A 23,447-nucleotide genomic window follows, 5' to 3' on the forward strand; every position below is an offset into this window, starting at 1 on the left:
TGACACAAATGTGCCATTTAATTGTTGTCTGTGGCTGAAAGAACTGACCAATGAGATGCTTAGACTTCTGTGACTCATGAACCTAAGTGTAGATGGCTGCAGCTCTGAATGCACTCACGCTTCCACTTGGCGGAAAGATTCAGGAGCACCCTGAGCCATGCACGGAGCATCTGGGGGTCACTGAGAACAGAAGGGGAAAGAGACAAGGAAAACCTCACACATCCTTCTTTTTCTCTCCAAGGGGAACAGTTTGATTTCCTTTGAAAAGTAAACAATAGTACCTGTGGATACCTCGCAGCCCTGGTGTTGTCTCCACATCTCAAGCCTCAAGACCTTTTGTCTTATCTTTCTAAGATGAATGGAGAGTTGCTTGAAACACTCAAACCAGACACATGACAAAGAAAAGAGACTTGGGGAACTCCCAGTTTTGAAGGCTTAAAGTCCAGAAAAGGGCAGAGCAGTCCACACGGCTGCTGGTGGGGACCTAAGGTCAGCTGCCAGGGTAGGAACTGAGGCAGGGAACAATCCAGGCAGGAAACCCGGGGAGGACCAGGAGCCAGGCTCACTTGCTCTCCCTTCTCATGCCGACTCCTGAAGGTAACCCAGCTCCTAGAGCAGAGTCCCTACTGACTGCAGGACCTCCCACAAGGTCCCATCTCCTCGAGGTTCACACCACACCGAGAAATGAGTCTCTAATTCCTGTAATCCCGGGGAACAAATCCCATCCAAATCACCCAAGTTACCAAATAGAAACACTGATCATACAGATATTTGTCACTTACTAATTAGATGGATTGCTATAAATAAATGATTTTCTTCTTTTAATTTCAGAATTGGGAAAAGTTAACTATATCTTTGACACTACTTTAAAGACTGAAAAACAGTCAACATCTAATGCAAGATGTCTAAAAGACTTTTGAAGAATGCTTAACAAATGGAAAGAAAATCTGGGCAGCTCCCATTGTAAAGCCCACACTGGAGTCAAACCTCCTGCTGTATGCCACAGTGAATTCAAGTAGAACAAAGACACCAATGTACCAGGAAAACATTCCTCCGTAGGCTAACGTCTTTTACAAGGCAGCGACCAGGTGGATGTATAGCACTACTGGAGTGCCAAGTCAACTTCAAAGTCGGAGCACATGCTAAGGACATTCTTTTGCAGGGAGAGCAGAGAATGCATAGGAGTAAATGATTAACCATACCTACAAAACCAACCATTCCTCTTCAATTAGCTTTAGTACACTTTCTACTCACTCTCTAATGGCACACATTCAACGTAGAAAAAAGATGCCTTTTGAAACAACAGAAATGGAGTCCTGGAGCCTGAGTGCCTCCCTTCAAGTTGCTCCACATTCAAGGTGCTAGCAAGGGTGTGACCTCTCCAGGTCCTGGGGAAAGCTCACTGCCGCCTCATCTAGCTTAGGATGCCTGCCTTTGCATTCCTGGATCTGGAGACGCACCACTCCAACCACATAACCTTTACCTTGCGCACATCTATCTCCTTGTCGAAATTTCCATTGTAGTAAGAACCCCAAGTCATTGGATTAGGCCTCTATATTGATGATATTCAACTTGAATTTGAACCTCTAGAGGGACCCCACCTCTAAATAAGACCCCTGAGGTACCACACATAGGGATACCAACATATCTTCTGAAGGAAGCACAATCAACCCTAAGACTTCCCTAGTAATATTACTTCATAGCACACAAAAAGTTAATAAAACCTGACACTGTCCATTCTAAATCCCTTTTGGGCATGTCATGGCTGTGGGACAATACTCGACAAAAATGACTGGGCGGGGAGAGAGGGAACCATTTAGTCACTATGCTCAAGGCAAACATGCAGGTTCTGAGGTCCAGCCCACATCCCTGGAACACAGCCTGGCGTACAGACTGGCCAAGAGATCTAGGTGGGCCATTTTGCTCAAATACTCTCAAAATGAGTACAGGATTTTTAAAGGCTTAAAAGCATGCAAGCCAAGAAGCCCTGATGAGGCTACACAGTTTCAGACAAAAGGAAAATCAAATGAATAGCTGCTTTCCTTGGGTTCTGCCAAGAGCTTCAGAGCAGCCATGCAAAGCTGGGCAAGGCTGACATGAAAAGGCGCCTTGCTGGGTGGTGACAGTCAGAGGGTGCCACCATTCATGCCTCACGGCTCAAGGCTCTCAGGAAGGACGGGCTGTAGAACCTACACGTCAAATGGTGCCTTTCAGTACTTGCGTCTGTCACCTCTCCTAGGAGCGGCCCTCCTTCCACATCATCTTTGTACTATCCTGTAGCAGGCAAGAACACGTCAACCGTCAGGGAGCAGGGTCTGTTGGCCTGATCACACTTAGGCAGCACAGTACTGGGAAGTCCGGCCAAGTCCCTGGAATCCACAGGAGCCTCCCAAAATAGAATGTTTTCCTTGAAAACGCTCCCAAATCCCAGACTGAGGGATCATGCCCTCTCCCTGCCCTCGTGCCCCACCCACTGTAAGTTTTCAAGTCCCCTCACTAAGTGAGACTCACTAGCCGATAACAACAAAGGTCTGTTAGAGCTGGTACTCCTGTCTTCAGCTTCCTCCACACGGCTCTCTCTGTTCTTCATTAAAAAAAAAAAAAGTTTGGAAACAGGGTCTCCCTGGGACAGCTGCCAGAGATGTCAGAGCAACAGGTGGATTTTGAGGAGAGGTAAAAACTGTGAACGTTGCAGCCTTAGGAAGCAGGAATGAAATAGCTCTGCATTGTGGCAAAAAGTGAGTTCTAACAGGACTCAGAGACCTTGGAAAATGAGTTTCCAAAGTTGCCATTCATTAGCCATTTATTCCTTTATTCAAGCCCCTCCTATGCTCAGTCCATTGTGAACTTTAAAGATGAAACTAGCATAGCCAGGAAGCCAACTTCTGGATCCCTGTGGAAGGCAGAAGCAGAAGTATAGCAGCCTGTAGCCGCAATAGCTGAGACAACCATGCAACATCAGGAACACCCCAGACTTCTGAGCTCGGAAATGGGTCGAAGACATGTTCGGTAAATGCAGATCCTGTGTTCCTGGGTCGAAAACGAGCACAGAAGAAGTCTAAGATACACTAGCACGGAGCCTGGCTCAGGGACAGCAACAAAGGGATGCATCAGAAGGGAAGGAGGGAGGCTGCCTGGTTTGAACTGGCACAGAGGCAGAGGCAGCCGCTTCCAGCTCCAGCAGCCGTTCCCTCACACCCCTCTTGCAGGGACTCCAGGACTGCGCCCAGCCTGCAGGAGGCCAGCACGCCTCTCGCTACCAGTCAACATCTGTCCAAATCTTCAGGTAGCATACAAAACTAGAATGCAAACTTGACGAATGAAATACCATTTGAACTCTGTAAAATTAGAGTGAACTTGGAAAAAAAGGCTTAATTGTTAAAGTTGCAAAGCGACAGCTGACACATTCTGAGCTCCTGCTTAAAAATATATAAAATCTACCACTCGATGATGTGGAAATTAAAGATGGAACAATTTAAGCAATTTCCCAGTATCTGACCTTCAGTTAAGTGAGTTAACATTTACTCACTAGCTACACTGCATGCAGGATAGTAATAAAATTAAGATCTAATGACTTGACTCTTTGAAACTAAATATCCACCAACATACAGATTATAAAATAATAAAATTTTAATTCAAACTATAAGGAGAAAAACCTTTTCTAAAACGAGTGAAATAGAAAGAGCAAGCAGATAGCACAGACTACTACAAAGTCCTCGTCAGAGCTGGGTAAGTGCATTTGATCATTCTTGTTGCCACAGTTATTTGTAAATCACAAACGGAGACATGATTCCTCCGTGTCATCTTGGTCGGATCTTACCGATTGGAGCCTGCCTATCACACTGTGTGATGTATTATACTTTCCACAGCTACATTCTTAGTAAAAACAAACATCAAAAAACGACATGTGCTGAAAACCTAAAGACAAAGAAAAATTCTATTACTAATTTTTACTATGATGTAAATTGAACTATTTTATCTAGCTGACAAAACAAAGCAAAAAAGTGCCCAGTGCGGTGACCTAGTAGCTAAAGTCCTTGCCTCGGCCTTGCATGTACTAGTTTCTCATATGGTCACTGGTTCTAATACCAGCAGCCCCACTTCTCATCCAGCTTCCTGCTTGTGGCCTGGGAAAGCAGTCGAGGACAGCCCAAAGCCTTGGGACCCTGCACCCGCGTGGGAGACCCGGAAGAATCTCTGGGTTCCTGGCTTCGGATCCGTGCAGCACCAACCACTGCGGCCACTTGGGGAGTGAATCATAGGACGGAAGATGTTCCTCTCTGTCTCTCCTCCTCTCTATATATCTGACTTTGCAATAAAAGTAAATAAATCTTAAAAAAAAAAAGCCAAAGCAAAAAGATAGCAAGTAAAGGAAAAAGAAGGAGTGTGAGAGGGAAGATGGGACTATCATTTTCTTCTTGGAAATGTATCTACACATTATAAAATAACATTTTGAATGTGTTAAACATTAAAATCAAGCACAAAAAAAGAAAGAAAAAGACAGAAAGGAAAATTCAGCTTGTAATCGCAACATCTGAAATTCTGCCAATATTGTTAGTGAAAAAGATTTCTGGAACTATTAAGTGCCCAAAAGTGTTGATTAATTGACAGTCATCATTTAGAATTAAATCAATGCACAATTTCAGTTCTATTCACAATCACCTTAAGAATTACCCATCTCTTCAGCAGGTACCCAGAGCTAATTCCAATGACTTCTAGAACCATTTTCCTTGCTGTTCTTGCTAATGATGTGTTTGATGCCCTCCTTTGCAAGTTGTTATTATAGTCACACATTTCCCATATAGTATAACACTGTCTACATCAGATTTTCAGGCTATTTTTTTTAAAGATTTATTCGCTTTATTACAGTCAGATATACAGAGAGAAGGAGAGACAGAGAGGAAGATCTTCCATCTGATGACTCACTCCCCAAGTGAGCCGCAACGGGCCAGTGCGCGCCGATCCAAAGCCGGGAACCAGGAACCTCTTCCAGGTCTCCCACGTGGGTGCAGGGTCCCAAGTCCTTGGGCCGCCCTCGACTGCCTTCCCAGGCCACAAGCAGGGAGCTGGATGGGAAGCGGAGCTGCCGGGATCAGAACCAGCACCCATATGGGATCCTGGGGCATTCAAGGCGAGGACTTTAGGTGCTAGGCCATGCCGCTGGGCCCCAGGCTATTTTTTTATATGACAAATGGTGTTTAAATCTATAAAAGCTTTAAATTAGAGCTTTGTTAATTTTTCTGAAGACAACAACCTTCATAGTTTTACCGAAGACATTTTTATTATCTCTTATTTCAACTTTTCTAAATCAATGACTATTTCTAATTTTCTTGGTCAGGAAAGCAGGCTTTTAATATACCAAAGCTGTATCCCAGTGACACAAATACACATTAAAAATGTATATGCATGCCTTTTAATTTGATTTTTATATTTATAAAATTATCAAGTAACAAGATATAGTCTGCTCCAATTATTTTGGAATCATTCAGGTCTTTTAAGTTAACATAATGATATTATCATATTACCACAAATTTGTCTAGGGGTAGGTTTATCAATGGGATGGATATGCATGGGCATTATTTTTTTCTTTCCCTGTTTTTTGTCTCCATTTCACCCCCTAAATTCATAAGATAATTGTCATGGATTCTTTCATCTACCAGTAATGCAGTTTAACTTAATTTTGAATCACTTTAAATGCTCTTCAAAGTTTGATAATTATAAAAATGTCAGGATGGGAATCCACTAATAAGTATGGAAAATATGACCCTGTATTCTGCCAGCCAAGATTTAACGGGGGAAAAATATATGCTAGCAGGACGGTAAAACTTAGTAACAACTACAACTCGGCTGTCATGGAAGTGGCCACAGGTCTTTTGCTGCCTTATTCTCTTCTCCCGAAGTATGAAAAAACAAGATTATAGCTAATATAAAGGAAAACATACAGTTATTTTGCATTTGGATTCCAACATGCACATTTAATGTATCTGCTTCATTTAAGAAAGAACTTTTGAAAACCTAAATTTTCCTTTTATTTCCCATGCTTTCAAAGAACCCAGTCTTTGCGACACTGTCCATTTATACAGAAACCCTTTAACAAATGAATCTTGGTATTGGTGCCTCCCCATGTAAAGTACTGCATGTTGAAATCTTGGTATATAAAAAATACAGTTAAGAATATCTGAGGCCAGACACATGACCTATACCATATCAATGGTTCTTGAAGTACAATATTCCACATTTTTCCACTTATTTTCAAAAATAATCTTTGATCAGATAATAATTAGCTTAATCTATAAAAGGAATCAAATGAACAAATCTGTCAAAAACCATCATCCATTTGCCCTAGGGGTTGAGAAAAGAGAATTAACTTCCTCCTGCCTGGCTTCGTCCTTGTTAATTCCTGAATTGGGTATGTCGGGGAATGGAGAAGGTCACTTTCTAGTCGTGTTTTCATAATAACCAGAATTATTCTCCCGTATCAACAAGAGCAGCCGTCACGTCTTACAAAAACACCACTTCTGAAAAAATCAATGCGAGGACTAAAGCGTCACTTGAGCCACTGTATCTTTTTACAGGCTCTTCCCAAGGATAAGAGCTAATTGATTTTTCTATTTTATTTCCCTTTCTGCGAAAATACTAAGCATAGACTAGTTCAGCTAAATAATTGGCACAGTACATAAACCTATCATTATCACTTTAGTCCAGAGAAAAGATTTTAAAGGTAGAATGCTTATTATTGAAGTGTTTGAAATAACAGTTCTCAATAATATTACAAAAAAAACAGGTTATGGCTCATTTAATGTTAAACTCTTCTAACATTGTGATCATATGATAGTAAACATATTTATCAGTTAGGGCCTAACCCAAATCATTTTGACATATATGATGGGATGAAAACAGATCAATGAACCAAGTAATAATTTTAACCATTTCTATTGTGATGATAAAACATTGTTTCCTGATTTACAAGAGAAACATTGTGTATGGATATTGAAAGTTAACAACTTCCGATGTAGTCTTGAAACAAGTAGACTAGCAAGGCATTATTTCTTTTTCTGCTGCAATTTCTCCCATGTCATCACAACCAGTTCTTGAAAAGATGCTGATGCTCAAAATACAAGTGAGGTTTAGTGTCCTTACCTGGAACCCTTTTTGCCCAGTTGATCATGTGTACCAGCTCTCTGTCAGCCAGGTTGGTTAACAGGCCCATGATTGAAGCCTCGCTGAAAGGTCTGGTCTGGTCGTACTCAGAGTAGAGTATGGGGGGCTCAGCATCCATCAGGGCACTGACCATCTGATCAGCCGTCAGGGACAGGGCTGGGCTATTCTTCTTGGTGTGCTTAATCAACAGAGGGCTTGGCCAGAGGTTGGCTGCTCTCATGTCTCCAGAGGGCCCTGTGTCATTCCCGCCATCCCCATCGTCTCTTTGGCGCTTGTGTTTAAGCATTCTTCCTCCTCTTCTGTCTTTCCGTATACCTGAAAGTATGGGTGAAAAATTAATTTTTTTTCCTCATGGAAGATTTCATACAAAGCCCAACCTCAAATATATTTCTCTTCATTTTTTTAAATACATGCTTAGGTCGTAACAACTGGTTCTCCAATAGAAAAAGAACAGCAATTGGAATTGTAGAGTTTGCCAGTCTCCTGGTATAAATATTACCATCATAAAAAACTTTAGAACACTTCTCCGATGTCATATAGCTGATAGAAATACTGAAATCTAATTCCAAGACAGCTTTTGTAAACCAGTAGAATAGAAACTGGCTTTGGCATATCAAATGTGTGTGTATGTGTGTATGTGTGTGTGTGTGTGTGTGTGTGTGTGTGTGTAAAATAAATGTCATAAAATTAGGACTGTAACAGTCATTCTTGACAAACAGGAAACACCAAAGACTACATTTGTAAATGAATAGTCTTTTAACCATGAATTAAAAGAACCTTTTTCAATAAGCAGGGGCACATCTGGTGGCAGCGTATAACTCCATAGTGATTACCTCCCAACAGAAATGTCTTCAACAAGTAACCAGAGGACAACATTCTTGAGAACTAAATAATGCAGATGAGTGAACAAGGTAATACAAAAAATGCATTGAACAAGGCACAAAGGAAAGAGTTGTTTAGGTCATCCATGTGCCACCCCCCAGCAGGGCAAAATGGAGACACAAGACTGAATGGGGGAAGGAAAGTAAACAAAGTCCAAGCCTTAGACTTGAAACGCATGCCAAATCCAACACGGTGAAACCAAGGACTGGACAGACGCACAGTTCCTGCTCCTTAGTCAGTACCCGAGGATAGAGCACCAGAATCCAGCTTAATCAACACAGCCAAGGGTTTATCTCTTCTTTTCCCAATCTTGAGAAGCACAGAAGAGAGCACAGTCCATTGTAGGAAGAAATGACTACAACATCATGCCTTGGAACGCAGGACTGGGCTCCCCATGTAGAAACTCAACACTAGGGCCAAGCACAGTAGCTCAGCAGCTAAAGCTCTCATCTTGAATGCCCAGGATCCCATATGGGAGCCAATTCTAATCCTGGCAGCCCCACTTCCCATTCAGCTTCCTGCTTGTGGTCTGGGAAAGCAGTTGAGGACAGCCCAAAGCCTCAGGACCCTGCACCCACATGGGACATCTGGAAGAAGTTCTTGGCTCCTGGTTTCAGATCAGCTCAGCTCTGGCCATTGCGGCCACTTGGGGCATGAGTCATCAGACGGAAGATCTTCCTTTCTGTCTCCCTCCTCTCTATATATCTGGCTTTGCAATAAAAATAAGTAAATCTTGAAAAAAAAAAGACACTCAACACTCAGCAAAACACAGTGGACCCTGGTCCACAGACCAGGACTCCACAACAGAACTCCATCCTTTTCAGAGACAGTAATAAACCCTGATGAGACAGATTCTAGCAGCTGGCATCAGCTCTAGCCGGGAGCAATATTTCCAGGTATAACTAGAGCACAACAACATGCACATCATAGAAATATGGATTTTGGTGAAACGCTTGTCTTCGTGACTTCAAGTCTGGGTGTGATTTAGTATTGTTACATCTGCAAAGTCACAGGATCTCATCTCACTCCCAAGCCCAGGGAGCACAACGAGAAGAGTCATTTTCTGTTATGCAAAAGAGTGAGGGCGGTGGAGGGTGGTAGTTGTGGTGGGGATAGACACAAGAATTGGTTAAGATCCTGGGACTAGACTCTACAGTGTCAGACAGAACCATGCAAGGCCTCATCACATGTTACTGACTATGGGCAAATACTCTGGATCCATCCCGGCCTAGGGTGGAGGCTGGTGGGGAACGCCTACTCTTGGCAGGCACTCCTCAAATCCAATACAAAGAACATACTAACTGCAGGTTTAGGAAAAATTGGGTTTGGCTTATCCTCTTGTGCTGAAACAGTGACAACTCATGAAAGAAGTCTGGTAGTGCTACTGAACGTAGGATGCCATCTAGTGCTTCAAGAGCAGCAATAACCACAGGCCAACGTGTAAGGAAAGCTGGATTCCACCTACTGGAACAGTCATACAATGCTTCAAGGTGCAGAGATATCATGTGTCAACAAGGACAAGCAGCTGTCATGGAACTGTGAACTCGTCTGATGAAAACTGACCACAAAGCAACTGATATGTGAAAACTCTCCAACAGGGAATTCAAATGAGTCATTTCAAAGATCCTCAACAAACTTTAAGAAAACCCAAAGAAGCAGTTTAAGAATTGACTGGAGAAAATGAAATTTCTATGAAGGAGATTGAAGTTACATATTTTTAAATATCAAATAGAAATTTGGAGATGAAAAATCATACTGCAAAAATTAAAAATTGCTCTAGAAGTAAGCAACAGCAGAATCAAACAGAAGAAAGAACCAATGAGCTCAAAGACTGGATATTTGAAAATATACAGGTAGGTAGAAAAGGTGGTGAGGTGGAGGAAGATAAAGGTGAATGAAGAAATTATGGGAACATGGGGCAGCATTGGAAGAACAAATATTGGGTGTGAATTGTGTGGTGACAATTTATGTGGCTCCTTGGAATGTACACATCCCATATCAGAGTTGTAATCCAAGCTGCTCTGCTTCTGACCCAGCTTCCTGCGAACGCAAGTGCTTCAGTCTCTGCCTCCCACATGGGAGACCTGGATGAAGCTCGCTGTGTCGGGCCGGGCTAGCCCTGGCTTTTGCAGGCATTTCTGGAGTGAACCAGCAGATACGATTCATTCTCCCTAATTCTGTCATTCATCCATTCTCTCGCTCTCCATCCTTTTATCTTTCTGGGTCATGTTTGACAGAATTTCTTGTACACCTACACTTTATAGCATTCTTGTGAAAAGTAGATACATTCAGTCAATGTGCATATATGAATATAAATGCAATGTGTTCTACTTTTTTCCCTTTATATTTGCTTTAAGCTTGACTTTATGCTTGGGGAGAATCTAGCAAACAGAGAAACTAACGGCTACTTCCCTGTCAGGTGAGTTGTGGCTGCTGTTAAGGTTTATTGTCTGCTTAGCATCTATTTTTCTCTCATGAAATACTGCCGTGCTCAAGAGAGGCTATATTGAATGGCGTAAAACTATGGAACTAACTAGCGGGAACAAAAGAGAAAATGATCTAAGACATTGGAATGATTAGAGATGGTTTAAATAGGAACACAAAGAGGCAACAAAAGTAAAAACATACCAGTGGAATACGTCAGAATAAAAAAAAGTCTGCACAGCAAAATGATAAACAGAGTGAAGAGAGCTCCTACAGAATGGCATTTGCAATTTACATCCTTGACAAGTTAATAACTGGAATATAGAAGGAACCAAGTCAACTCCAAATAGTACTATAAATCCAATTTGAAAATGTGTAATTCCCCCAGAATAAGATACACAGATGGCTCACAGACAGATGAAAAACATTCAATATCATTAATTATGAAGCAATTCCAAATCAAAACCCAGTGGGAGATCACCTTACTTTAGACTATTATCAAAAAGACAAGAAATAACCAGTGCTGGTGAAGATGTAGAGAAAAAGGGACCTTCCACTGTGGGAAGGTAGACTAGGACAGTCATTACAGAGCACAGTACGGAAATTCCTCAAGATAATAAGAGAACTACCACATAATACAGATTCCTCTACCGATCAACAGTCATTAATATTGCAAAGCTGTCTGCACTTGCACGTGACTGTATCTGTATTCATAATAGCCCAGAGATGGAAATCACCTGAGTCCAACAAATAATGAATGAATTAAAATACCAGTATACATAAACACTGGGCAATGCTATTCAGCCATTCAAAAGCCAAAATTCTGTCACTTACAAAGTATGAATGGAGGGCATCATGTTGAGTGACATACGCCAGAAAGACAAACACCATGTTTCCCACAACAAGAGTTACTCCCTAAATGTTCACAACTTCATGTGTCTATTAAACACTATCCTATTTTTTAAAAAATTATAAAATGTACATTTTAAAATCATTTAGTAAATATGCTTATTATCCACATATACCTTTTAATGGAAAGTACTAAAGAGCAATGATTTTCAAACTTAACATTTGTGAGGAACCTCTAGACTGCAATGACTTAAAGTCTTTCACGTCCATCCACCGAGTTGTATCAGATCAGTTTTTTACAGAAGCAAGTCCACCAGGTAGCTCTCACTTTTCACAAACCTTTTTCTTTCCCAATATAAAAGTTTTAAATAGTTGAAAAAAAATTCTCCTCAAAGGTGCAACCAGCTGTTGTTCTCAGCAACTAAATGATGGAATGTGGCAGAAAAAGTTGAGGCAGTCTCTCTGAGGTGCTGCTTCAAATGCTCAGCTCATCAGCTTAGAGTGGGAAAGAACATGCTATGCATCTAAAATGTTATCAGCAAAAGCAAATATTTCTGCCTGTGTTTCCAAAGAAGTTCAGAATTACAAATTTGTCAGGCAGTAGCAGTTCCTACATTTATACCAAGGAAACAATGGATTGGGTAAAAAGTTTACACAACAATTTTAATATTAAAAACATAAGAAATACTCTTATTATCTTTATTACATGACAAATGAATATCTAACATGAAAACTATGTGAACGCCATCAAAGAATTTGAGGAAATGCATGTGTATAAATTTTTCATGCATCACTTTTCATACTTTCGTTTTAAAAAAATTATGTTTGATGTGATACCTAGGCAACAGATCTTTCATCTACTGGTTCACTCCCTAAATACCTGCAACAGCCTGGGACAGGCCAGGCTAAAGCCATGAACCTACAGCCTGATTGAAGTACTCGGCCCTTCACCTGCTGCTCCCCACCTCAGGGGTCGCTATAGCAGGCAGGTGAAATTGGAAGCAGAGCTGTGACTCAAAGCAGCATCCACAAATGGGATGCAGACCTCCCAAGTGATGCCTTATCCACTTTACAGAACAGCTTAAAAAGAAGCAGAGAAGGCACCTCCTCTTCCTGTAATTTTTTTTTTCAGCTGTAGAAGCAGGATTTTATCAGATTTTAATAAACGATTACAGAAACTGTTACCACTAATAGGCACTGAGAAAGACATGTTTCATACTTTGTATGTAGTTTAAATGGAAGATTATAACTAGTTTAGTCCTCACAATTATCCTGTAAATCCTGAAAAATCAGTAGTGAGAGAGGTGAATGATCGTTTTCTGTAAAGTCAGATTCCATATGTAGGTTCCGAAATGAAGGAGTTACTTCTTTGTTTCGTTGATTTGTTAACCAGCTATTTTGAATTGTATTTATTATCAACACAAAATTAATCATTTGAGGCACACTGAGAAGCAAATCGGGTCCAATTAGAATAGCAGTGTTTGACTAGCCATCATCACATATCTCAACTATCTGATTGCTAGAGGAAATCATTTAGGGAGATGAAATTACCTCTCTACTCTGTGTTTCAAAGATCATGCACACAGCATCCGGCTCACTGCTGGATGTTTCCTATGCCAGGGTATGTCGGAAAGCTCATGGAAAATAACAGAACCAAATGTGAAATCTTTGCCACACGTTGTTATCATACGCATTTCCATTAAATTATTGGTGACCCCTATACTCATGGCTTCAATTCTGTTTTGCATCAGAATAAACTTATTTCTTAATTCAATTTCTCATGGACTTTCTGTATTACTCTCACTGGAGAACACACATACCAATTAGAGTAACTAGAATAGTGTAAATATATGAAGTCGGGTCACGTGGAGAGGACTCTCCTAGAGATGAAAAGGAAGACACAGGAAACACAAGCAGTGCTCTCAAATGGGCTGGGCTCTACAAGATGCACTAAATTTTACCTTTTTGAGCCTAAAGGCTAAAAACATCAACAGTGCATACAAACAGTGAATTTCATCTTACAGTTTAATAAAATGAAAAGTTTGTATCAGTCATTGTTGATAACAAAAAATGAGGTCAGTTCATGGGAAATGGTGTTTTGTATCTCTGGAAAGTCCAAGAATAGAGCAGGTGAAGAATGTAAACGGGCATTTGTGACAAACCACTAATGTTCTTTCCTTGAAAGAATTTAGAAATGGATCTCCCAGTTCAGTCATATCAGTATTTAGAGCAGTAACTTCAATCAGGAAGCCATTTGAGTGTTACAACTAATTATGGAGACTGTTGAATACAAGCTAAAACTGACAATGGGCCTGGCGTGGTGGTGTAGTGGTTAAAATCCTCGCCTTGCCCACCTGGGATCCCATATGATCACCAGTTCTAATCCCAGCGGTCCTGCTTCCCATCCAGCTCCCTGCTTGTGGCCTGGGAGGGCAGTTGAGGACAGCCCAAGGTTTTGGGACCCTGCACCTCTGTGGGAGACCCGAAAGAAGCTCCTGGCTCAGCTCCAGCGGTTGCCGTTATTTGGGAAGTGAACTATCAGACGGAAGATCTTCCTCTCTGTCTCTCCTCCTCTCTGTATATCCGCCTTTCAATAAAAATAAATAAATAAATAAATAAATAAATAAATAAATAAATAAATAAATAACAATAAAGTACAACTGGACATGTGAAAGAGAGTCAACTATAAAATTATCAAATATGGTAGATTAAATTAGCAATAAAAAGCATTTTTCTAGCTTACCCCAAATGAACTATATTTTAAGAACAAAAGTTCCTACAAAATGTACAAGCAAAACGAAAATAGAAAATTTTAGATTTTACTTGGCCAACTATAAATGATAAAATCCAGAATATGACTCAAAGATAAAGGCATACTTCTTGACTTGTAAGTAGCAATTACATATATCACAGTGAAAATATTGAACACATACAGCAGCTTTTAAAATAAAACTGTTCAAAACAGAATGGAAGAAAATAAAAATAATAGAACCTCTATTTCTAATTTACTCTAGGTTAAGTAACAATTGAAGATCAGAACCACTGACTGCAAGCTGTTTCAAAACAACATACGTAATTCTTCCTTATGCAGAATAGTGGAGTACAGAGGTGGCCCAGAGAATTGAAACCCAAGATAAAATTAAAAAATCATTGAACGATCTCTTTCAAGACCATTTCCAGAATTATTTGGAAAGCTGCACCACAGAATAATAGTCTTACCTTAAGCTCACTCTACTTTGTCTGATCTTTTTTTCACTATAAAGAAAAAAGTAAAAATACTAAATGACTAGAGAGAAAAGAAATCAATTGGCTTAGATCATGCAGCCCAGTAATTTATTTGTGGCAAACAGTGTTTGGCTTGTCATGCCATACAAGCAAAATGAATTGTTATAGAGTTCAAGAAGATGTCATTTTTCCAGAATGGTTGAGCAATACACTCAACAGCACAATAGAGATGTCATACATGGGATATGTAGTGCAAACACAAATTGTATTACTGATTATATAACATTTACAACAAAACAAGTTACTTTGTGCCCTCTTTATAAAAACTCAAGCTGAGCGCTTTCCTTAGCAGGCTTCTGATTTTATAGAAGTAACTGAGAAAGCAAACTCTTTAACCTGGCAAGCTCATCATTAAGTTGGAATGCCATCCACTTGAATTCTATCTCTGGGTTAAGCCAACTCTAATATCCTCAGGACATTGTTGTATGAATTTGCTAAGGCCGAAGGAAAAGCCTCCACTTGATAGCACTTAACATGGATTTGAGTTATCCACTCTAGGAAGAGTGAATTCAAGGCAATTTATGCCAGTAAACAATGAGAATGAGAATGAAAGGGAGATGGGTAGCCTACAAGGCATTATCTAGAAAGGTAGCAAACGGTAAATCTTTCCCAAGGGTGCCCCGTGTGGCGGAGGTTGTCTAAGCCATGATACAGAGGTTAAGTCTTGGCAAAAGCAAAGGAGGTAAAGATTTGTGAACAGTATGAGCAGTCATGTCCCGGCCATAAAAGATTTGTCTTAATGAACCAAACGCCTTTAGGTATTTTGTAAAACTACTTCTAATTACTTTAGAGTTTGAGATTTTCATTGTTCCTTATGCTGTGTGTGTTGGCTACTGCGTCTTCGGAAAAATTAACATATCTGAATATTCATTAATGATCAAATCTAATGAGTTCTTTGCTTTTAAACCATTTAATTTTTAATCTTCTCTTAATATCCTATGCATTCTACACAAAACTAATATAACATTAATAAAACTGTTCTTCCAGTTTCCTATAACTACTTTAAAGTGTCATTAAATATTTCAAAAAATTGCATAATCATCTTTCTTTTGTTTCTCAATTATTTCTCATTACTCATGAGATATTTAAAAAGCCAGATAAAGAAGTACACTAAAAGGATTTTAAAATTCAAGATGTTGAAGAAAACAGAAGTGGTGATTAGTGACAAATTAAAATAAGAATTAGTAAAACTGGTCTTGGAGAGGATTAGTTCTAATGCTCTCCCTTCAAATTCTTGATATAAATCCCATAAGGTAGGTACTGTCACTATACCCCGATTAGCAAAGAAAGAAATGCCAAAGTCTCACAATGTTCAAGTCTTACAGAGGGCAGCATGAGGGTCAGAACTGGGCTGCATCACACTGCCAAGACTCTGGGCCACAGCAGCATTCGTTGTAAAGCCTCCATAAGACTGATACAGTAGGCTATAAGCTTAACTTCATTCAAGCAAAGATGAACGTTATCATCACAATCGAAGTTCCTAACTATGTCGAGGAACTGTGAAACATTCAGTTCATATAAAGCTACTGAATGTTCTTTCTTTCCCTGTACTCACAACTGCCATCCTATATATGCATAGCATGATTGTATGGGGATTGGGAATAACTTGAAAAGAAGTTTATTGGTAATATTAATTTGTAGTCAAGTTACACAGTAGAAGGGAGAGATGGAGACAGAGACCATCTGCTTATTTGCTCTCCAGATAACTGCAAAAGGTAGGGCTGGGGCCAGGCCAAAGCTGTGAACCAGCAGCTTCATCTGGGTCTCCTCCATAGGTGGCAGGAGCTCAACCATGTGGTACCTTCCACTGCATTACACAGGTCATTACCAAAGAGCTGGACTGGAAGCAGAGCAACCAGGACATTTGACTGGTGGCCAAATCGGATGCTGTGTTTCAGGTGTTGACTTTTCCTGCTAGGCCATGATGCCAGCTTGCATCTTAAATTTTAAAACTCAACAATCTGCTGGAAAAAAATATAAGATTCATGAATTTCCAGACTATCCCAGGGTACCTTTCAACTTTCTTTATAAATCCCATTATTTTTTATGAAGCAGGGAGAGCTAGGCCCTTGTTTGCTTGCTTGCTTATTGTTTTTGTTTGTTTGTTTCATACTATTTCCCCAAATCACTGTATTGTGTTTGTCTTAGCTACCCTCTAATTTAGGCTTCAAAATACAAATTGAAGTCCCATTTTGTGCAGAAAGTCAATCTTACACTTCTGCCCACTCTACTGATTCCACCACAACATTCCTGGAGCTTTTCTTTCCTGTGCCATTCACTGGGCAACTGTCATGTCCTGAGCTCCATATTAAAATATACATGAGTCCCTCCTCACTTGCTGTGGCCCTCAGCATCTGTAGGCAGAAGTGCACCCATCCTAGGGCTTCATCCATTTGTTTGCCATTTCAGGGGAGAAGAGGCCTGCACTATTTGATATCCAAGGGTTATTATAAACAGCCATTCAGATACTGTGTCCAGTTTCTTATTTATTTGTTTGCTTTACTTTTATGCTACTCCATCTTAACCAAATGCAGAAGTTACCAATAATTATCTGGGCCTCAGGTTTAACAAAACCCTATATCTTTATCTTGCCTATGTTGGCTATCAATTTGAAATCATCCACTTTTTTTTCTTTTAGTTTTATTCACAAGGATCTTGCTAGAATTACCTTTTTTGTCTCCTGTAAAGTGTAACGGCCAAGGAAACTTTCAAGCCCAATTTGAATAGATGAGGGCACCTACTACAGAGAAGCACAGGGATCCCATCTACCTGCCCCAGATCTAACTCTTCAGTCAAGCACTAAGTTCAGGGGCCTCGTCTCCTGAACCTTATTCTCTTCATTTCTTAATGAACCATGGTTCATTGTTTCCTGGCTTCCAAGCTTCAATCCCTGCCCTCCCTACTGGCTGCCACGAGAATACACCCTCCACTTCTGATCATTGCTCTTCCATCTTAATTATAATGGTCTGAGCACAAGGTCGTTGTTCAGCTGTAGAGAACCCAGAGAAAAGAAATACTACTTGAATCAAGCAATCAATGTCAGCATCAACAGGGCTAAGGCATGCTAATTACATACACCTCTGACAACATGTGGTAAGAATCTCACATAACCTCTGTTATCTACCTTCCCAAAAACATTCTAATGAGAATAACATCACAAAAGCCCAAACTGGGAAGCATCCTACAAAATATCTGATTATTTCTGCACAAAACTGTCCAGATAATCAAAACCAAAGTCTCAGAAGCTATCGCAACTGGGGACAGCTTAAGGAGCCACGATTACTAAATATCATATATCCTGCCAGGATCCATGGACGCATGCAGCAAAAACACAGGAGATCTGAATACTGTATGGGAATTACTTAATGAAGAATCCATAAGCTGTGATGACTGGATCATATAATTCAATGTTAACAATGGAGGAGGTTGAGTAGGGGTTATGAGAATTCTTACTATCTGATTTTAACAATCTCAAAGTGACCTACAATTAAATTTATTTTTTAAAAGCAGCCAAGTGCAAAATACTGAGAACACTTTCGTGGAATACTAAAATTAGTTATATGCTGTCCTTCCACTGTCCAGAAGATGACAGTGTCACTAAACCTGCTATAGTGAAGGAAGACAGATGAATCCTGCTAAAAGTTTGAGCCAGGATATAATTTTATATAATGATTACATCATACAGAAGGACACCATCAAGTTGGCAAATAAGAAAATTAAAGCTGTCAGCAACCCCAACGTGTAAAGCAAAACCACATAGATTTTATCAAACTTCAACCCTGCTGTAGCTTTTCCTATGTGACTAGCATGCACACAGGACAGGAGACCTGTGAGGACTTCAAAAATGTTGTGGAAAATGCAATGCAAAGATAAGTTTCCTTGGTGCAAAAATTTTTTGAAGTCCATGCATAGCTTTTTTTATGATACCTTTCTACGAAGATCCTTCTTCCAAATGCCTTTGTTATGCCTCAAAAGTGTCTCCTCTCCTCTACCTAGTTCTTCTTTATCTCATTGAATCTAGACAAATGCCCTTTCCTCAAAGAAATTTCCTCTCCATTGGCCACCCAAAGTACTGCTGTCATAGCATCTGATGCTTCTCCTTCATGGCACTTGTCAAAATCATGACTAAAATTACAATGATAATATCAACTTGCACTTCAGTGCTTAACTGAACATGTGTTCTCAAATGGCACTGAGATCCAACACAGCCAACCTGAGGTTAACATGCTGTAACCTCAAAGTCTACCACTAACTGTGGTAGTCCTCACTATTTGTTGTTGGCGATTCTGATCATTTTCAAAGCCAATACCTCTCAAAAGTTCTAAGAACACTAAAAGCCTAGATGATAAATGGCATGATTCTAAAAATTCTGGTCCAACTACCTGGCAAACAAAATTTTCTCTAATTGGGGAAAGAAAATCAAAAGTGCCACTGAGGGAAAGACAAAGGCAGGAGAGAAAGAGAGGGAGGAGGAAGAAAGGGAGATGGAGGGAATCATGTGTATATAGAGCTCTTTCACCCACTTCTTCATTCCCCGAATGGCCACATGGGAGCACATTCCCCACTCTGGTTAACCTAGAACAGCCATCAAGCTCAGTCTGCCTCCCTTGCATGAGAAGTAACCAGAGCCCACCAGTTGCTGCTCTCCAAGCTCAGCCTGGTTCTCCCTTACCCGTGGCCCACAGCCAGGTTCCTCCTGTGGCAACAGAAACTCAACAAGCAAAGCACACAGAGCAGCTGTAGAGCATGACTAAGGAAACCATAATGCTGCTGTCAGCCCTGCCTGGCCATACCTCCCCACACAGGGCATGTGCCCACAAGTTGAGAGCAGCCTAACTCTGCCCTGTCAAGCGCATGTGTTCCAACACAGGGATTTTCTTGCAATAAACATGGTACTCCAGCGATTTTGTGGAAAAATGGAAGTAAATAGTGGCTATATTTTGCTGTAAAAATTCATTATCCAGGCATAACTTTTCCTTATCACATAATTTCCATGGACTTTTTGAAGACTGCCTCACATGAATGGATTTCAAAATTTGGGGCAATAGTATAGTTATATTTTAATTTCATTGCCTCCAGGTTTTTGAAGTACTCTTCTGCTTTTCAAATCAATTCTTCTGCAAAGCAAACAGATCCAAGTGTTAAGCTTCCTCTTTTGCCAAATCATGTATCAAAATCATTACCTTGAAAGCATTTGTTTCACATTGAATTCCTTTTTCCTTCTTAATTTTTTAAAATGCTTATTTGAAAATCAGTGTTACACAAAAAAGGGAGAGAGAATTCTTCTATCCACTGGATCACTCCCCAAACGGCTGTAAAACTCAGGGCTTTGGCAGAATGAAACCAGAAACCAGAAGCTTCTTCCTGGACTCCTTTGTGAGTGCATGGCTCCAAGTACATCACCATCCTCATCTGCTTTCCTAACACTTTAACAGGAAGTTGGAGGGGAAATGGAACAACCAGGATTTAACCAATGCCTATAACGGATGCCTGCATTGCAGACAGCTGCTTAACTTACTATGCCAACAATATCAACCCCTCAAAACTTAACTCTTAAAAGGCATTTCATTGTTCCTGTCCTGACTGGTTACTGTGCTGTTTAAACATTGTTTCTGTTGGAAATCAACGTGATTGAGGAGATAGTCCTTAGATAAGGACTTCAGAAGGTGCCCACAAGTCCAGGAAGGGAGTGGGAAAAACTGAGAATCAGTCATGGTTGTCATACCTTTATTTGCATATGAAATCATGTTACCTTCTTCCATTTTCAAAAAGCAAAATGCGAGGGCCAGCTCAAGCAACTGCTTCACATAAGTTCCCAATGCTACCCACTTAGAGTCAAAAATCTAATTTTCACTCTTAAAACTGACTATGCATTTTATTTCAATAAAAATCCTGTTTCTAGAGACAGCTGTGGCAGGCTGTTCTGTAAGAATCAAACTTACTAACACAAAATATATGGGTGAGGAGAAAACCAGTATGTATTTTCTTGCTTGGCTTCATTTCCCTGTAATAGCTAAGTGATGAGTCTCCTGCTGGCAGGCATTCCGTAGCCAAAAGGTTCAGCGAGGTTCAGCCTGGGAAGTCTTTTTTCTCCTATTCCTCCACAGCTAAAAATCATAGCTTTTCTTCTCTCACTTGTGAAAGACACAGTCTGCTTCCTCACCTCCCCATACAACTCTTAGTCCCCTGCAGTGTTGAATATAAATAATGTCCCTTCATCTTTTACTTGATTATGCAAGAAATGTCTGGGCCTTGCCTATGGTCCCCGACATAAAATTATACTCTCCTGAGCAAGAAGCACTTGCCAGTGGGATACTTGGCCTGTCAACTGTCCTACAACTGAATTCACACACTAGCTCCCCAAAGCTCTCAACTGGGAGCAAGTCACCGTTCTTGAAGCTTAAAGAGGCCTATTCCTCTTCATTGTCTCGTGTGTGAATTACATCACCTTAAGCGTGGGATATCCAGAGCAAAAATGTCAAGCAGGACTCTTTTCTAAAGTAATAATCTGTACAATATTAATCATATTGAAGGGTGATAAAATGGAGAATTGTCAACAGCCCTTATGACCACAAAGTTCTACTAGTTCTACTGACACAATAAAGTTCCACTGGTATAATTTTAAGGCACAAGTCATCAAAAGAAAATAACTCTCACCACCAACTCCTTCTCACTATACTCATCGCAAAGAAAAGTCCCCATTGCAGTATTTCTCTCCGAAACAAGCAAAAACTTCTCTCTGAATTGTAGAGCTGCTGGTTGAAACGCCATTTGTAACATCCACATACCCTAACAAATGGCCAATTTAAGTTCTGGTTGCTTAGCTTTCAAACTCCCTGCTGATGCACCTGGGAGGTGGCATAGGATGGTGTTGTTTTGGGCACCTTCTACTGTGTGGAAGATCAAGATGTCGTCCTGCACGCCTGGTGTTGACCTGTCCTAGCCCTAGTGCTACGGGCTCTTGAGAGCCAACCAAGGAACAAACATCTCTTTTTTGTGTTTCTCTCTCTGTCTCCTCCATTTCAAGCAGGTAAAGCAATAAATGTTTTTATAAATGTCTAACAATAAGGATTGTGTCTAAGTTCTTTACAGTTCTCTAGTTAATTACCTGTCTTATAAAGTACCTTTCCTAAGAATGATCAATGACTCTTGGATGCACTGACAACATTCCACAGAGGCAGCTGTGGTGCTCCAGGGTCAGTGCTCTTCTATGGGATTTTCCCTTTCCTTTTCTCTGACTACATCTTAGCATTAGTGACTCCTCAAGTATTCAAACAAAGCAGCAGGCTTATTAGAGTGTGGTTTATTCCTGAATATCAAATATCTCACCCCATCTGATTTGAATTCCATTATTCATTCTCACAAGTTCTTATCCACTTTTCAGAAAAATTAATGCATCATGATGCAGGTGGCATGTCCACATCTGTTCACCTCAACAAATACCAACTCTATCCTCTGACAATTGTGAAAGCTGAAATTGCATTGAAAATATCTTCAGCAAGCTTAATCATCAAATGTCAAATGCTAAATACAAATTGCTCCAGAATATCTGCACTTTAGTAGAAATATACTTAGCAACCTGACATGACTACTGGATTCCTACAAAATGTAGATTTTATTGCCAAGCAAGGAATCAAGAGTGTGTGTGTGTGTGTGTGTGTGTGTGTGTGTGAAAGAGAGAGAGAAATACAGTGAGTCAAAGCACCTTCAGTCAAAATACAAAAGCATATTCCATTGATGTCTGTAATAGCCAGAGAGACAGATAACATCCCAAAGGAAGCTTACCAGGTAAGATATACTGAAAGTCTTTTCTTCTAAGATATACTGAAAGTCTTTTCTTCAAGTATTATATGTAGTCAGCTCTTCAGAAATGGTTAGCAGTCCAATCATGGTAAGCAGAACATACAACAGTATTTTAAAAGTTGAAGGAACATTGAATTAAAAGATAATTTTACTTTGGCGCAAAAAACTTTAAGTACATGTAGTTTATAAATTTCTAAAGCCCCTTCATTAGAGCTAGCTCCAGCCCAACATTTGTCTGAAGTCCTAACACCCTGTAAAGATGATTCAGTGGCTTCCTGCCACTGCCGACCTTGTCCCTGTGTTAATTTCTAAAAGTAATTCATTCTTCACATGTGGACTAGAAGTCACAAGTTATGACAATGAATAAAGGATTCCGATTTAGAATGGAATATTTCAGCCTGAAGGAAAAAATGCTCCTATTTAGATAATTTCAGGAAAAAAAAACCTTACAACTTATTTGCAGTTCAAAAATGATGATTACAGGGCTGGCACTGTGGCACAGAGGATTAAGCTGCTGTCTGTGGCAATGCCATCCCACATGGGCATGGGGTTGAATCCCAGCTGCTCCACTTCCTACAGCAAACTGCTAGTGGCCTGGGGTGGGAGGGACACTGAAAATGGCACAAGTACTTGGCCTTGCATCCACTTCAGGACCTGGTGTGTAGTTCACCTGGCCAGTCGCAGCTCTGGCAACCATCTGGACTCTGCACCTGCCTCTCCCTCTCTATCCCTCTCTGCTGTCTCAAGTAAATAAATCTTAAAACATACATATACAAGGGTTTAAACTAGAATTAACAAGCCAGTTCCATGTATCCTTGATAATATTGGGGTTTCCGCTTTACCTTATCAAGAGAACACAGCAGGCATGTGGACCCCTTGCATACAAACTAGTGGGACATAACACAGACAAGTTCATCAAACTTTTGGTACTTGACAGCTGGAGAAGGTAGACTTTTCTTGAAGTTTACTTTCACTGTGACTGTAAATCTCCCATAACCAGTATGATAGCACCTAATTAAATTTGCAAGGCTTTAATTCTATGA

General features: G+C 40.3%; 1 protein-coding gene across 2 annotated transcripts in view; it reads right to left on the bottom strand.

Moving 5' to 3' along the window:
- The window catches only part of ESR1 (estrogen receptor 1), a 358,224-nt gene that overhangs the window by 111,942 nt on the left and 222,835 nt on the right, over window positions 1-23,447 (bottom strand). For both annotated transcript variants that reach the window (XM_004598354.2, XM_058664156.1), the window contains exon 5: window positions 7,141-7,476. In XM_004598354.2, coding sequence (XP_004598411.2) covers window positions 7,141-7,476 — 336 coding nt within the window. The remainder of the gene's footprint in view (window positions 1-7,140; window positions 7,477-23,447) is intronic.

This window comes from Ochotona princeps, chromosome 1 (assembly GCF_030435755.1).
Source record: "Ochotona princeps isolate mOchPri1 chromosome 1, mOchPri1.hap1, whole genome shotgun sequence".
Classification (NCBI taxonomy): Eukaryota; Metazoa; Chordata; class Mammalia; order Lagomorpha; family Ochotonidae; genus Ochotona; species Ochotona princeps.